The sequence below is a fragment of the Montipora capricornis genome, chromosome 2, assembly GCF_036669925.1.
Source record: "Montipora capricornis isolate CH-2021 chromosome 2, ASM3666992v2, whole genome shotgun sequence".
Classification (NCBI taxonomy): Eukaryota; Metazoa; Cnidaria; class Anthozoa; order Scleractinia; family Acroporidae; genus Montipora; species Montipora capricornis.
Window position 1 is genome coordinate 18,644,292 of NC_090884.1, and position 17,500 is coordinate 18,661,791.

Genomic DNA, 17,500 nt, shown 5'->3' on the forward strand with positions numbered 1-17,500 from the left:
TGATTATGTCCGATCACAAAGACCACACAACTGACGAGCGCGCTCCTGAAACGTCAATGAACAGAGGCGCCCATAAGATACCTTCAGCAAACGCTTTCGCGGATATGTTCAAAGCTGCCATGGCTCCAGTTCTGAACCAGCTGACGAACTTGAACGAGAATGTAAGCTCAGTGCTCCTGAACGGGTACGACGACTCCGATGAGGACGGTGAAGCCACCTCTAATGACAGGCCCGCCAAATCTGCGGACATGGATGCGGATTTATCCGCGCTCCTCACCTCTGCGAGCAAAGGTGCTTATAACGAGGCTATGCCAGGGGGAAGGAACTCGCGCAGGACTTAACAGTAAGCGAGAAGACTTCTCCGCCCCTTCACGAAGGTCTGGCGGCTATTTTTAATAATCTTTTGTCAGAAAAGGTGGGGGACGAGAAGCTCAAGGTTAAACTGGACAAATATCCTCGTCCAGAGAATGTCAAGGGTTTACGAACCTCGAAAGTGAACCCCTCAATCTGGAGCCAGCTTTCGACTACCATGAAGGCTCAAGATGTACGATCGCAGAAGGGACAAAACACTCTTATCGACGCCATTACAGCCATGACAAAAGCCGCTGATTTGGCGCTGGGAAAATACAGCTAAGAAAAAGAACTGATCACCTTGTTGACAGATGCTGTTGCAATGGCACCTTAAATACAACCACGAGGTGAATCACTCCCGACGCCTGGCCATGAAGAAAGAGATGCATAAAGACTAGGCCACTTTATGCAACCTGTCCACTGTTGATGGTACCTCAGAGTACCTGTTCGGAGATTTGTCAAAACTCGCGAAGGATATCACAGAGGCCAATAAGTTGACGAAAAGGGTTCGCCCTCAACATTCCGGGAATTCCCGTGGCGATAATTACGCTGGGCGCTCAACATATGGCTAGAGCCAGCGAAGATTCCAGCCTTACCCTAGAGGAAAATCCTCTGATTTTTTAGGCAAAAGTCGCTTCTCAAAGCCGCCGAGAAAGAAAAAGGACCGCGAAACCAGCCAGCGCCAATGAATGTGTCTGAGGTATGTAATGCAAACATGACATCTTTGTCTATTGACATTGTATATAGCTTGGTAAAATCACAAGCTAGTTTCCAAGCCAGAGAGCTCAAGCATTTTTTGCCGCAGTGAGAAGCGATCACAACTGACCCTACTATTCTTCAGATTGTTACTGGAGTTAAACTTGAATTTAAAAACAGTGTTGCACCCATGCAACATTATGGCAGACCTGGTATCTTTAACAGTAGTCAACATTCAATTGTCAACGCTGAAATTGACAAACTTCTCGCTTAAGGGGTCATTATTCCGGCGGCACAGGAAACGGGGGAATTTATTTCCACAATATTGTTATGACCGAAAAAAGATGGCACGCACCGTACCATTCTTAATCTCAAAGCGTGTAACGAAATTATAGCTTACCATCGTTTTAAAATGGATACTCTAGAGGCTGCTGTAAACATGATGAGACCAGGTTGTTTTACGGCTTCGGTGGACTTAAGGACGCGTATTATACCGTTCCTATCCACCCATCTCACCAGAAATACTTAAAGTTCTGTTTTGACGGTGTTTTCTACAAATATACCTGTTTACCTAATGGCTTAGCTAGTGCCCCGTGCATATTTACTAAACTATTGAAACCTGTGTATACCACCCTCCGGAGCATGGGACATCTCAATTCAGGGTATATTGACGATTCTTATCTACAAGGCGACACCTACGCGGAATGTCATAAAAATGTCATCGACACCATCATGCTGTTTACCAAATTAGGGTTTCATATCCATCCAGACCAATCGGTTTTCATACCCTCTCAGAAATTAACTTTCTTAGGGTTTGTACTGGATTCTATTGCTATGCAAGTTACGCTTACAGGGGAAAAAGTTCAACGGTTTCTGTCTGTCTGCTCTACGCTCTTAAAAACATAAATGCCCACAATTAGACAGGTCGCAGAGGTTATTGGTATTCTGGTGTCCAACTTTCCTGGTGCTCAGTATGGACCATTTTACTACCGCCACCTAGAGCGGGATAAATATCTCGCACTCATAGCAAACAAGGGCGATTACGGGGGGAAAATGCAATTATCCCCTCCCGCTCAAATAGAAATTCAGTGGTGGCGTGATAATGCCGTAACTCTCAAACGAGATATCCTACGCGACCACCCCAGCACTTCAAATCAGTCAGACGCATCAACATTGGGGTGGGGAGCTGTTTTTGGCATTCAGAAGACGGGGGAGATAGACCCCTTCGTACACTGAATACCATATAAACATATTGGAATTACTTGCAGCCTTTTTTGCGTTTAAGTGTTTTTGTAGCCATATGAACAACTGCCACATCCAAATTCAGATCAACAATACCACAGCCCTCGCTTATATCAACAATATGGGGGGCTCAAAATCCAAACCAGCTAGCTGTTCAAATTTGGGAATGGTGCATATTACGAAATATTTGGCCCTCAGCTGTGCACATACCTGATCGACTGAACACTGAGGCTGATGAGAAATCACGCGTGGTCTCAGATAATCACAAGTGGATGTTCAACAAAGACTCGTTTGACAGGATCCTGTTGCGCCACCCCGGCCTCGATTTCGACTTGATCAGATCAGTAGTTACTGCTCGTGGCAAGCAGACCTAACAGTGTACACATAGACGCATTTACTATGAATTGGAATGGGCACAAATTTTATGCTTTTCCACCCTTTAGCCTTCTTCCAAGATGCCTTCAGAAGATCAGTCAAGACCGAGCACAGTGTGTACTAATCGCCCCGCTTTGGCCAACTCAAACGTGGTTTCCAGTCCTCCTACGACATTTGTGCGACCAGCCCTGGATCCTGCTTCCACAACCAAATCTTCTACACCACCCCTCCCGCAGTGGCCCACATCCACTACACAGGAATCTTCATCTGATGGTATGTCCTGTCCATTTTCCAGAGGAGGTTACCGACATTCTCATGGCATCCTTGGAGGAAAGGCACTAAAAAGCAGTATGCCACATACGTTAAAAAATGGATGGCATTTTGTCGTGAACGAAAAATTAATTGTTATTCACCACCACTAAGCGACGCCCTTCAATTTATCTTGGGGCTATTTAATCAAGGGCTTAGCTACTCAACCCTTAATATTGCTTGCTCTGCCTCATCTACCATTGTTACGATAGACAGGGAGGGAAGCTTTGGTAGCAACCATATTGTTACACGGTTTATGAAAGGGGTCTTCGAATCGCGTAGACCCAAACCTAAATATTACAAAAACTGGGATGTTTCAGTGGTTTTAAAACATTTATCTTCTTTATACCCCAATGAAAAATTGTCTTTAAAGGATTTAACGCACAAGGTCCTTATGCTAATTCTATTAGTTTTGAGTCAACGAGGGCAATTGATACACTACCTAGATCTACAGCATCTTACCATGGAGGAGGATAATTATTCCTTTGACGTCGCTGAGCATGTCAAGACCAGTACCCCCAGAAACCCACATACGAGGATTGACACTGCTGCCTTTGAGCCAGACAGTACAATTTGCCCTTTTACTTGTCTGAAAGCATACATCAACAAGACCAAGGCTTTGCGCAATAACGAAACAAAACTGTTTATTAGTTATGTTAGGCCCCATAAACCTGTATCTAGGGACACGGTCTCTAGGTGGACTAAGGACACTCTTAGATTTTGTGGTATTGATACAAAGGTGTTCACGGCTCATAGCACTAGGTCAGCATCTGTTTCCAAAGCTAATGAAAAGCACGTCCCTGTCCATGAGATCATGACAAAGGCAGGCTGGAAGTCTGCCGAGACCTTCTGTAAATATTACAACAAACCGGTTATTCAAGGAAACAGCCTTGCTTCCGCTATCCTTCACCAGTGAAAGCTTTGATATGTTTTTTGGAATAGTGCATGTGCTACGTTGCTCATATTGTTACTGTTAGACAATATATGACAAACATGGTTATCCTTGTTTATGCTCACCCTCTTACTTTTGTGTGGATTTCATTCCTCTTGTTCGAGTGCATGTCGTATGGGTGCATCTACGCTTTAAAGTCTCATGGTATCCTCTGCCTTCTGGTCATGTGATAGAATTGGAAAATTAAACGAGACTTACCTGTAAGATGAAGTTTGATTGAGATTCTATCACATGACATCAGAAGGCGAGAGATCACATGCCCTCCACTATCACACCCACCCTCTCTTGGTTGCCGGTCTCTTCTTACACTTGGCTTTTCCAGCCTGCCTACTATTTTAGATGCACCCTGTGCGTGGCTTTCTTTTAGTTATGACTTGCGCAAGCGCTGTGCTATCTCATGTGATCTCTCACCTTCTGATGTCATGTGATAGAATCTCAATCAAACTTCAACTTACAGGTAAGTCTCGTTTCATTTTCCAATTCATCCTCACAACTTAGCAGTAACTTAGAGACAAAGGCAAGACGGTATTCATTCTTCTGTAGGAATTGTTCCACGATTGCGGTGATAACACGCTATCTCATGAGGTTGGTGGCTTATTCATTCTTCACGAGGGATTTCCCTCTAAAAGAGATAAGCAATCGGGCACCTAGAATTCGTTTTGTTTGCGTAACACGAGATCGCTTCGAATGGGACTGTGAGGGAGGCCATGCTTAAGATGTCCAGCAAGACTTTTTTACCGAACTTCATATATAATTCACAAAGGTCAGAATACGAGAGCCCAGTTGGGCTCCAATGTAGGTGACTTTTAATTTAGATGAGGAAATAAAGAGCCAAGAAAGTCTGATTACCATTGGTGATAACATAATCAAGAACGTACGAACTTTTAAGTATCTTGGGTACACTATTACTAACGACGAAAAGAAATCATGTCGTTTCCTATATGCAAGGACTGGAGCGGCTTACCAAAAAATCAAGCTGTCGACCCGAGTTAGATTTCTGACGTGTGTGCGTTCCCGGCTCCTTTACAGCATCCAAGCATGTTCACTAACAGAGAAGGAGCTCAATACAATCAAAGTGATTTGGAATGGTTTTTTTGTGGAAAATGGTGAAGGGTGGTACCAACCCATAAATACACCCACAAACAAGGAAAGGCAAACAACAACTGATGAAGAGGTAGACTGGAGGTACAGGATCTCAAACGATAATTGAGGGAGATAACTAACACACTCCCCATCCACACCTTTTGCCAACGTCACCATATCAAATATCTGGGACACATCTGTAGACTAGGGAACAGGGCGATGCAGAAACAATTATTGTTTGATACAAGGACGCAAGACAAAGTATGATGACAAAAACAGATCTGATGCGACCGGTGGATGTAAATCTAACCCCACCAGGAGTGCCCCAAGGCCAGACATGTGCCCAGTGGGAAATACGATGATGATGATGAGTTCCAGCAATGTTCAAGGCCATAGATTGTTTGATGACTCCATTATCGCCGTCGGAGTTGAACAGCTTCCCGTTGAAGGTCTGAAGGATTTCTTGACGTCCATCAAAGTACAACATGCTGTCGACTGCTTGAGAAACGTTTATGATTGAGGAGTAATTTACAACTTTTTCTTTGCTCAGTTGGAGTGATGTCGTGAAAAGAATTTTATGTAGAGCGTTTACAGAATCATGCGCTTCAAATTCTTCTTGAAAGAGATGCGAATAAAGAGAAGACTGGTTTGATTGGCAAAAATTGCCTGATGAAAGCTGAAGTGCTGGGTGGTTTTCTTTTATAAGGTGTTTGACAAGAATTTGACTGTCGGCAAAATTAACATTCAGTTCTTTTAGCTTGGAATGGAATTCTGCATTGCTTTTCCGGAGAAGTATTGGTGTGTCAAATATCGAGGAATTATGTTCAATCAGAATAGTGAGAGCCTCCCTATTTAGTCCCCGTTTAACATTGACAAGGAAGGCCAGAAACCTCTGAAGTACTTGCTCAAGTGATATGCATGGTATCAACTGGTTGATTTTCCTTGCAAAGGCTCCTCTCTCCATTGATGGTTCTTACAGATAGTTTATTAACACGTGAAGCTGCATAACTTACGGTTCCTAATGGCAGAATTTACTCAGAGAAAATTTTAACTCCTGTTTCATCAATAGCTGACAACTGACAAAGCTCTGCATTTTTACCGGTACAGGATGTCTCTGTATCAAATACAACAAACTTGTAGAATTTGGAAGGATCATACGAAAGAGTAAGTTGATTAGGTTTGTTTGAGTAAGGTGGTACCAATTTCTCATATTTCACTAGCTCACTGACTGATATATACTTCATCAAACGATCTAAGTCAATCAGTGATGTTAGTGCAGGCTGTTGTATCCTATGATCTAAGTTCAAACCTACTGAGTTCCCATATGTTGTTCCTTCTTTAGCTTCTTTACGAAGTGCTTGAGCTGATTTTTGACCATGCAACTGACTCCTTCTTTACTTGAATTTCTTGTCTGACTTTCTTTTTCTGTCCATGTTAACCTTTTTTTTCATTGTGTCACCGTGTAACTGACAAAGATGCCCAGGTTCAATGTTAAGAACTTCAAGCACTCTACTCACATAGTTGTAGCCAATATTTTTTTGAGCAACTGCACATGCATCTCTGAAGTCGTTACTTTCACTTCCCCCATAGAAGCGAGTTTTGGGGTTTTTTGAAGCAATAATACTGTTTAAACATTCATTTCTTTGAGAGTTAGCACCAGGAGAACGCTTGCTCATAACGACATCGGTGGTATACTCGTTTAAAGCCCTTTGCAGTGGTTCACCTTGCAAACCCTCATATTGGGTAAATCACTGTGTTTGTAAGTGGCAGGACTTTTCTTAAATACACACCAGGAAATATCACATATTGCATGATTACCAAATGCATGTGGCACAATGCACTTTAGGTTTGCTCTCAAGTTTTCAGGCTCACCAACATTTTGAGATATGGCATAGCTAAAACATTTTGAAAAGTAATTGATCACTTTTAAACTTAAAATGGAACAGTTTGGATTTTTGAACCGGTCTTTAAGGTTGTATAAGCGTGTGGTGAGAGACCTCTTGGCATGAATGATGTCTGTCCATTTTTCCACACCATATGGCACTTTGGTATGAATATCAGCCAGAGTTGTGCTGTCATCATCTCCAATGTCAGTAGAAAATTTGACTCCTGCATCAGGTGCACTGCACCAGAGCTGGCATGCCACTTCTCGTTCCATGGATTTTGAAGACGCAGCATGATTTTTCCTGCAATCATGATTTTTTACAGTTTTGCCTGCCTTTTTACCAGCATCACAGAACCTGCAGGTTTTGCATCTAGTTGCATAGGACAATTCTTTCCCTGTGGCAACACCCATTGCAGCCCCTTGCCCTGTTAGGGAGTTGTGGCCTTTTCCTCTTTTTTGCCACCCCATGTCATATGACACTGCTATACCAGGCAAATCATCATCACCATCTCGTCGTTTTGGAGTTGGCTTGTGCTATTTTTCTCTCTAGGTTTAAATTACTCGGGCAACTGCCCCTGGCAACTACTTCAACTGCATTACCAATTTCTCTTTTCCGCCTTTTGTAGAGAACACTGTTTATTGATGGAATGTTCAACACAGATAAAAAATTGTTTAACTGGGTTAGACCAATACCAGCATACTGCTCTTGTGTTGATGTCATCAGATTTTGGCCCTCGGCTTCCAGTTATGTGATGGCCAGAAGTGTTGACATTATTCAGCTTTCCACAACAGTTGCACTTTACAATAAACAAACTACATGTACTCAGTCCTCTTTTTTCTTCACTGACAATATTCTGCAAGGACAGGGGAGCTGGAAATCAAATTGGGAATATTTTTTAGAATATTGATAGTTAATGCACTTAAAAAATGGGAAATTGAGTTACACTGCATATGTTAGGTTGCAAAGCATGATACATTGAAAAATACTAAATATAGGAAAGGTGAGCAGGAAATAAAAAAATTATGTTATGTGTTATGTTACGCACAAGATTGGGGCTACATTGACTATTGGAACCATATTTACGTGCAATCAATTTATTTTGTATATGTATATATGTATTTATGCAGCTACATGGTATAATTCAGTGCTATGCACTGCAAGACATTGAAATAAACAAACGTCATCATCATGTCAAACGTTTATGTTGAAGGAAATTTCAAAGTTCTCCATAGAGTTTATATAGATGATTATCCATGTTTCACAGTTGAATTATTTCGTGCTCATACACCCCAAAGAGTGTTTACACGTGACGTCACGGCGGCCATGTTGGTGTACCCAATCAATCCTCCGGGAATTGAGCTCTATCATCATGTTAACGTTTTCTTTTGTTTCGGTGGAAAAGCAAGGTTACTGATCACGTGAGTGAAAGCACTCTATAGGAAAGGGTGTCATTATGGGTACTTTTCTAGCTTGCGTGGGTTATAATTTCCCTTGTACGTGGCAGAAATGATATGTGATTTAGAAATTACATTTTTTACATGTTGGATCAAAAGAACATCTTAAAAATGTTACTCTCCAATAGTTATTTCTTTTGAACTATACTTTCCACGGCCAACGTTTGCAAAAATGTAACCCTTCCCTATCTAAAAATATCATATATGGTTATTGTAACACACCTATACAGTCATGGAGGTAACTTAAACTTACCCTTCTGGCAATGGGAGCAAGAACTCAGAGACGTTTTTAAAGTGTTGATATCCACTAGTCTCGTTCCCAACTTTTCTTCGTCTTGTGCCATCTACTATAAAATGAAAACAAATAGCCTTTGTTTTCAAACTTTCAAATCACTAATGTAAATACCAGGCCCTCGTTTCTCTGGGGATTTTTGCAATTGGATTTATAAACTAAATGACCCCAGAAACTGACAAGAGAACCGCTCTCAGTAATTTTGCGGAGTGTCAACAATATCAATATTCTCAACTGTGGTGAGTACCATGCTGACCACAGGGGAAACAGCTTTCTTTATTCAATTTTGCGACAGTTTCAGTTGGAAAAAACGGGCCACCGCATCATAAAAACTGGTTTACTGAATATGATATAGTTTTGAGCGCAACTTTGAAATTATGATGTTAATACCAGCCTGGTTTCCCAGGGGATTGTTGCAACTGAATTTGTGCACGATAAACATTTTTGCTATTATCGTTGCCTTTTCGTCCAGCGGACGCTTTAAGTCAGTTTGCTTTGGCAAGTTTGTTAAAAGCAGAAGTTTGCTGCCGTGATGAAAAACGTCCCTTGAAGCGGTGATTTTCCTTTTCGCTTTCGTCGTCGCCAACGGCATGAACAATACTGACCGAACATGGCAGCAATTCCTATACCAGCCAGGAACACTCCTTTGTTTCCCTCTCCTTTCCTCGTTTTTTCTTTGTTCTCTCCTTGGGCATTACCATGCCTGTACGACTTTCTCCAAACAGCAATCGCGGCAGGAACAATTTTCCTTTTTAGCGTGGACTCGGTGTGTAGCATTTTCAAAACATTTCCTCGGAGGTCAAAAACCAATTCGAGGACCCTCTTCTCGTGAAAAAAACCATTCAACAAAACCGGACGCCTTGTCATAAGTCTACACACAAAAAAAATTCGTTTAGACTCCATTTTTGTTTATCATTTCGGGGTTTTAAAACTCGCGCGTTCGTTTCCAGTTTCCTCTCGAAAAAAAAAAAACTGTTGTGAGCCACCTTACCAAAAATATTCGCTCGGATCAGCAGAAACTTGTCAATATCCTTACAATCGAATCTATGTTAGGAACAAAGGAACCTTAACAACCGATGTATCATTCCTGGCCGATTCCCATTACAGGAACTACTCATCATTAACTGTTTTATGTATGTACTTGACAACATTCTGTTCTTTAACTTGAGTAGTAGAATAAGTGCTTATCACTTCGGAATTACGCAGTTTAATGAGCTTATCATCTTCAAAATCTTGTATATTACCGACGTCAACAGCAGGAGCACAGCACCTCATAACTGTTCACCATAAAAAAATATCTTTAATCTTAGCTAATTCAGCAGCATCCTCAGCCGCTGCAATTTCATTGTCCAACCTCAACAATTCTTCCTTTAGCTTCCTTGCTCTAGCCTTTCGTAACTGATCAAGTGTCTTTTCCGACAGAATTGGCTTTAGCTTGGCTAGTTGAGCCGCTGAAGAAGACGTAGATGTACTAGAGGGGCTAGAGATAGTAATACGATACCAAAGGCATAGTTTGGTTATCAACGTGAGGCAAATCACCGTCTGCCATATCGGATTTCAATGACGACAACAACAGCAAAAATAATAAAATCGGGTAGACAAAATGTACCTTCACGCGGTGAAACTCCTCGAATTGCTACTCAACGATTTCTTGCACGAAAAGTCACTCAACAAAGTCCACAGTCGATGACAATCCAAACCATAAATCCATGAATTTTTAAGGAAATGTGATGGGTTAATCCTCCGGAATCCAAGTAGGGTTCATTCAAAAACGTGACGGTAAACGAATTTCCAGCACTCAGCTTGATTTTCTTTAGTAACAAAGGCTCTCACTCCAATAACTTGTTTACAAAGTCTGAAACACAGTCATAAATAGTTTTCTGTGCATCACCACCGCAGACAAACGGGATAACGAAGGAAAACTAACACACAAGCAAAGGAAAATTCAGACTGGTCTTACAAATTTTAGAGACGATTGGATGGGACGTCTGCTCTTCTTTTATTTCGTCTTCTATCAAACGGATATTTTAATCATCGAGTCATTGTCATTGTTTCGGCTTAATTTTTTTCGCTATTTCACAGCATTGTATTAAAATTGTAAGAGCTTTAACAAGCCTAAAACATAAAGCGAGTGTCATAACAATTACGTCTTGCAAAATTCGGCGATCGGCAATGTTTGTTGATTCATTATGTCTGGGGTCTTTTTGCTTAGCTAGTTTGTTTGTGCCACTATCGTGATGATAGCAACTTTGAATTCGAGCGAGATTCACAGATTTATCACGGTTGTTGTTTATTTTTTTTCCTTTTGCAGCTGCTCAGAAAGCAATGATTCTTTGAATGATGTGAAGAGTTGCAAGAATACGTTTGAACGTATAGGACCATTTGAAATGTTCGGAGAGTCTTATAATTTAAACAGTGATCTGTGCATAGGAGAGAAGCTATACGAGTTTTATCGAGCACCAATCACCAAATTCTGGGGAAATGTGGTGAGTGCTACCTCTAACTAAACAATCCAGAGCACTTGAGGAACGACAACGTCACTTCAGAATCCATCCATCCAGCCATCTGATTAAAGATGTTTAACGTAGGCAAATTTCACGTGGTCCTTGAAATCTTCAATTCATTTTTTCCTTGTTATCCTTTTGCAGATTACGGAAACAATTCGCAGTAGAACGTGTACTATATTAATGTGTTCTGACTGTGCTGTTGTTGTAGCAACCTCGTTCCCAGGGTCCTCTCTCTTTCTTCCTCGAGCAAGTACCCTGGTTGCGACTGGTCACATGCCAGTGAGTACAAATGAAGTGTGCACGGAGGTCCTCGACTTAATTTTGTCAACAGTATTCAGGTTTTTGAGACGCAGAATGCAACCGGAAGTGAGCTGTTTTTCCTTTTAACTTGTCATTCACATTGCTAAGCATCGTATCTTTTGTCTATGAGAGATGATTGGTATAAAAATCCACTGTCCTGGCACACGAAATGTTCTCTTCGGGTTGCCGTCAACGTCTCAAAAATGTCGCATGCCTAAACTCCTTAAAGCCCCGGCTACACGTTCAAACATTGTTATACAACATTTGTTGGATCGACGATGTTACCATGCATGTTTGATGACGTTTGTTCAACATTTTTTGTTGGAAGAATGTTTTGGTTTCGATCAAACATTTTCTCCACTATCCGACAAATGTTGAAGTGTGTAAGATTTCAAGATTCAAGATTTATTATTATTATGCACTATTTCAGAAAATAAATAATTGACATAACAATTAAAAGAAAGAAGGAAACAGACTAATTATACTTGAGTGAGAAAAAATGAAAAAGTGGGTAGTGGCCATAGTAGCAAATGCTTTCGAGATGGCCACTACCACAGGAATTAAATGAAAGGAAAACAAAAATATAGACATATATGTATAGAAGTGAACTGGCAAAATAGTTAGTACAGATAAAAATTAAATTAATAGTAATAAATTAAGAAATTGACAAATTTACATAAATATACAATATTATTATATGGTGGAGAGTGTTTTACTGGGAAATAAACAACTCGTAGATTCCATACGCCACTTCATCCGGGACCCGAGTGGCGTATTTTCCGTATGTCACCTTTGTGAGTGTTGTATCGTTCAATGACGTCACGATTCCTGCCTTTTGCTTATGTTGAATTGGTTTCTCCCGTCGTGTTTGTTGTTTAGAATAAAAGCATGGCGAGCAGGTTTACGTCCATCAGCGACGAAGAAGTTAAAGAGTTTACAGAAAAACTGAAAACGAGAACACGAAGAAGAAAACATGAAGAAGAATATTTTCTGTTTGCTATAAAGCCCAGCCGTATTTGTAAAACTTTGGTACTTTGAAACACAATAAAATCGGAAATATTCAATATGTAGTCTCCATATAATAAAAAGAACATTACACGTTGGCTCGAAGATATGAATTTTATGTTCTCGTGGCAAGAACAATATCTCACTCGTTGGCTTTGCTCACTCGTGAGGTATTGTTCTTGCCACTCGAACATAAAATTCATATCTTCTCACCACCGTGTAATATCCTCTATTTATTTACATCAATGAGTTGCATCTAAGGAGTATTACATTAAGTTCAAACACACAAAAAAATTATAAGTAATAATAATAATAATAATAACAATAACAATAACAATAACAATAACAATAACAATAATAACAATCAGGAAGGAAGGGAATATAATAATCATATTCCCTTCCTTCCTAATTATCATTATTATATTTGGTTTTCAAGGAGGTAGCGCTTATACTGTTTAATAAATGAAGGAAAAGGTAAAGTTTTAATATTATAAGGTATGTTTTCCCAAATTCTAGAAGCTCTCGGTGTAAATCTTGAAAGTCCATAATTGGTTTTGAACTCTGGTCTGTATAAGTTCTCTCTTGAGGCATATCTAGTGTTATAGATATGAATTCTGGATGCAGGTATTATTAAATTATGAAGAACTCCTGGGGTGTTATCAGGGAAATGCTTAAGTTTATAGATAAAGGATGCCATCCTAATATTGAATACATAATACACTATCAATAGTGTGAATTTCGAAATAGGTTATAGTAAATAGAAGCAGTTTCTCTTTGGGAAGCAAAAAATATGGACCGAATACATTTGGTTTTTTTTTTCTTTTTACAGTTTGAAGTCGACTTTGGCTTACAGTTCCCCAACTGATCAAACCACATGAAATATAAGGGTAGATGAGGTTATAATAGAGTTGCCTAAGAGTACTAATAGACATAATAGCGAAGCTTGTTAAGTATGCGCAGATTCTTTGCTAATCGATTATTAACATGCTGTATGTGGGTATCCCATTTTAAAGTATCATTAAAACTCCTAAATACTTAATATCACTTCTCTGTTGAATATCACAAGCTGTTACGTTAATAGATACCTTTTTCCTAGGTGATGCAATTATCATATAACTGGTCTTTTTAAAGTTGATAGATAGCTTATTCACATTACAGTACCTCATAACATTCACAAGCTCTTCATTTATAGTTGATTACAAGAATTTAATGTAGGCCGCCCTTTCAACAATGTTGTATTGCAAAGACTAAAGTGACGTGTTTCCAACAAGGTTATATGCGCATCCAACATTGTTAGAAGCGTTCTTATAACAATCTTGGAACCTCTTCCTCTAATAATGTTACAACGTGTACCTGAGGCTTAATACTGAGTAATGTTGCTCAGTCTATATATGTTATTTGTCAGCTGGGCGAGGGTAGCATTTTCAAGACCTCGCTCACAGTTTTTCGCTATACGGACCGACCCTTAGACCCTCTCTCTCTTCCTGCCTCTCTGAAATCATTTTTTTAATTGTTGACTCGCACTTCGCTTGGTAGCGAATGTAGTATTAAAGCGACTTACAAACTGAACGTTTCATAGAGAAATACTTTTATTTTGAATTCTTTTTCCAAACCTCTTGTCTCATAAAAAGTAACTTCTGTATGTAAACGGATTCGGTGTCAAAAAAATGGAAATTTAAAGGCCCATTTTCACCCTAGACGCAACGCGATCGTTTGTTATTGTTTTGAATCTCGAATAGTGTATTCCGATTAGCCATTGCCATTAGCCTGATCGTCGTGTGGTGATTTTAACAAGAGAAACCGCTAAAATTCCCTATTATCTTTATGGAGTCGACTAATTTAGACACTAGAGAATCACCAAAGCGGATTTTTTACGGTTCGGCTATTCATCAAAAGGAATAGAACAATTCTGAAGCTAACGAGCTACATGTAGGTGACATTATTTCAATGCTGAAATGCAACCCTTACTTATTTAAAACTTACTTTTACTTTGTCAGTTTCGATTTGTTGGGATACCTGGGACGCAAAAGTAAATGCTTTTGCAAAGATGCTTCTGCTCAAAAGAGTGGCAGAGGTTGCTGTCTTTGTGGAGCGGTGAACAAACTTCGCCTCGGCAATTCGTCATGTTCGAAACTATTCAAGTTCAAATCGATATATTTTAAACAAATATAGACATAACATACTACGATAAAATTATGACATGATAAGTAGAGAACGCGAGCAATTTCAGAATACCCCGCCACAGCTAACCACTATTGTTTCCCCTATGCGGCATCTTTTGAAGAACGAGACTTAATACAATAGAGCCTATTCTTATTCAATGAGATGCAAATAAGTGGCGGGGTATTCTGAAATGTAGCCGAGAACGCATCCAAATCAGGACGTAAAAGATTTATCTACGGATGGCTTTTGACGAAGAAGATTCTGAAAGGCTTTCTGAGATTTTCAAATTTTTGTAATTTCGTGATACACGAAATCATGCTGGGCGTGCGTTGCGTCTAGGGTGAAATTGGGCCTATAAGGTCATCTCACAAGCTCACGCAACTTAAGCTAGGATTCCGCCGGCCGTGAGCGGGCCGGATGAGAAAATGCCGCCCACTTCCGGAACCAATCAGATTGCAGGATTTATTGAATTCCGCCCGCCACGCAAAGGGAAAAAATAAAAGAAAATACTTCGAATGAGCAACAAATTAAACAGTGGAGTATCACTCTATGCTAAGTTGGAAGATAACTCTGCCGATATTTGTTCTAAAATGTCCAGTGGATTCTGATAGGTGATTTGTTCGTATTAAGAAACTCTGTTTGATGCGTAACATTGTACATGACAACTGTCCTAATCTTTTACAAATTCATTTCTCTGAGATACGTATACCTAATCAAGTGATTTCAAGTGCAATTTGGAATAAATAAGCATGAGTAAACAAAATTTGGGCGAGTACAATTTGTATTCTCTGAAAAAAATTACAAGTGCTGATTTAAAATCATGCGATTACTTAACAACGATATAAATGCAAATTTTTCACCTTCATTGCACTAATTTCAACAACATGCACAAATTTTCACTTTTCTGCACTCTGTTTGGGAACAATTGACGTGTTCTCAGCCAATCAACACGCTGAAATTTTATTCTAATTATCAAATGGTGGTATTGATATCAGGAAGTCATTTCTCTTGTGGTCTGTCACGTATCCTGAGTCGATTTTGAGCGATTACATAGCTGGGTCCTCACCTACGTTCCCCGTAGGCTTTTCTCGACGCACTTTGCATGAAATTCCCTCTCATGCTTCCAATTCCTCACGTGGCCGAGTTTCACTTCCCTGCCTCTCTTTTATCGTATACTTGCGACTCTTCTCGCGAGTTCTCTTTCTATGTTCACATCTACAAGTCAAGCTTGGCCTTGATCTCCTCCTTCACATTTGCTCTGGCCTCCAATGTTTTAGTCACCAACTCGGGTCGATCCCGTTTACTCTGATTTTCTTCTTGATTGGTTCTCGAAATGACCCGATTTCAGCTCTTACCTAGCCATATATGTCTTTAAACCTGACCTGTAGGGGCTTGAAGGGAACCTGCAGTCTTACTACAGGATAAGTTTAAATCGAAGGAAATTATGTTTACAAATTTGGTCGAAATTTGTTTTTAAAAAGTGTTTATATTAGAAAAAGTGAGTTTTAAATCGCCTATTTTCACTTTCAAATTTCGCAGGCGCCGCCATTTGGAATAATTCTGGCGAGTAACGGTTGTCCTATTGTTCTGACACAAAGAGCTTTTGTCTAATAACAATAGGGCAACCGTAACACCTCACAATTATTCAAGATGGCGGCACCCGCGAAATTTGAAAACAAAACTAGGCGATTGTAAAACTTATTTCTTTCGGATACGAACGCTTTCTTTGAAAATATTTTAGATTGACTTTTTTTTGTTGAAGTGGAGGTTCCCTTTAAGGTCTTCTTCATTCTCCTCTTGTGAGTATTGCGAGATTGAATTAAGAGTTGTGGGTTATAAAGGGATTTTTATATCGCATAGTGAAACTGCTATTGGTGGTAGCATAGTAGGTGAAAAGAAAGAATAAACTAGAAGAACGAGAGAGGCTAAATTGATTCCGTGGGGAAAAAGGCATGGGTACTGATTCGGAAAATAAGTGGTTGGAACCATCCACCCAGTTAGATAACACAGGGAGCCGATAGCATCTTTCAAAATGTTATTTTCTTGCTAACTTGAAAGAAGGTCCTTGTGATTACAGCTTACCATCCAATTTTGCTCTTTTCTATTACAGATTGTTTATTTCATATTTCTTCTGGTATTCTGCTACGTCGTTTTACTTCGTCTTCCTCCAAACCCTCCGCCATGTGAAGTATTCCTTATCATATTTGTCTTCACCCTGTGTACAGAGGAAATGAGACAGGTTAGTCTAAAGTGATTTCTATCATCAAGGAGCCAAAGAGATTTTTGTTTATTTTTTACAGGTTGAATTTAAATTCAGGTTAAAATGATGTCAACGTACAATACTCGCCCGATTTGTTGGAACACCCATCCCCGTTTTCGCCCTCCGTCAATGCTGATTTTCACAACTACCAGAAGTTGCCCGAAAAATTCTCTCGCAACATTGAACTCGGGGGAGGGGGTGGCGGGATAAGCTGCGATCTTGTAACACGATGATTCTGGGCGATGATTCTACACCATTCGTTAAGTGTTCCAACCAAATATGTCCGGTATTGTAGGTCATTTTATTTTGAACTACAATGCTCGTCACATTGTTGGAACACCCATCCCCGTTTCCCCCCTCCTTCAATGTTGATTTCAAAACTACTAGAAGTTGTCCGAAAAGTTTTCTAACAACATTGAATTGGGGGAACGGTTGAGAAGACGGGATAACCTGCCATCTTGTAACACGACGATTCTAGACTAGGGCTGTCCCTAAGTTGCTCCAATTTTCTCAAAAAGTTGCTCCAATTTTCCAAAAAAGTTGCTCAAAAGTTGCTCCAAAATTCTAAAAGTTGCTCAAAAGTTGCCCCAAAATCCAAAAGTTTCTCAAAAGTTGCTTTCAATTT

The 17,500-nt window shown here is 39.9% G+C and overlaps 1 protein-coding gene and 1 long non-coding RNA gene across 3 annotated transcripts in view; one reads left to right on the forward strand and one right to left on the reverse strand.

Annotated features, from left to right (window-relative positions):
• LOC138038993 (transient receptor potential cation channel subfamily M member-like 2) overlaps positions 1 to 17,500 on the forward strand; it is a 167,093-nt gene that overhangs the window by 97,893 nt on the left and 51,700 nt on the right. The window contains exons 17-19 of one of the 2 annotated variants that reach the window (XM_068885126.1): positions 10,952 to 11,126; positions 11,289 to 11,426; positions 16,726 to 16,854. In XM_068885126.1, coding sequence (XP_068741227.1) covers positions 10,952 to 11,126; positions 11,289 to 11,426; positions 16,726 to 16,854 — 442 coding nt within the window. The remainder of the gene's footprint in view (positions 1 to 10,951; positions 11,127 to 11,288; positions 11,427 to 16,725; positions 16,855 to 17,500) is intronic. The other variant, XM_068885127.1, reaches the window with a different exon arrangement.
• Positions 7,524 to 16,810, reverse strand: LOC138038998 (uncharacterized). Its single transcript, XR_011130345.1, has 3 exons — positions 16,698 to 16,810; positions 8,602 to 8,695; positions 7,524 to 7,764 (listed from the first exon to the last, which is right to left on the reverse strand). It is a non-coding gene; the product is annotated as an uncharacterized lncRNA (long non-coding RNA).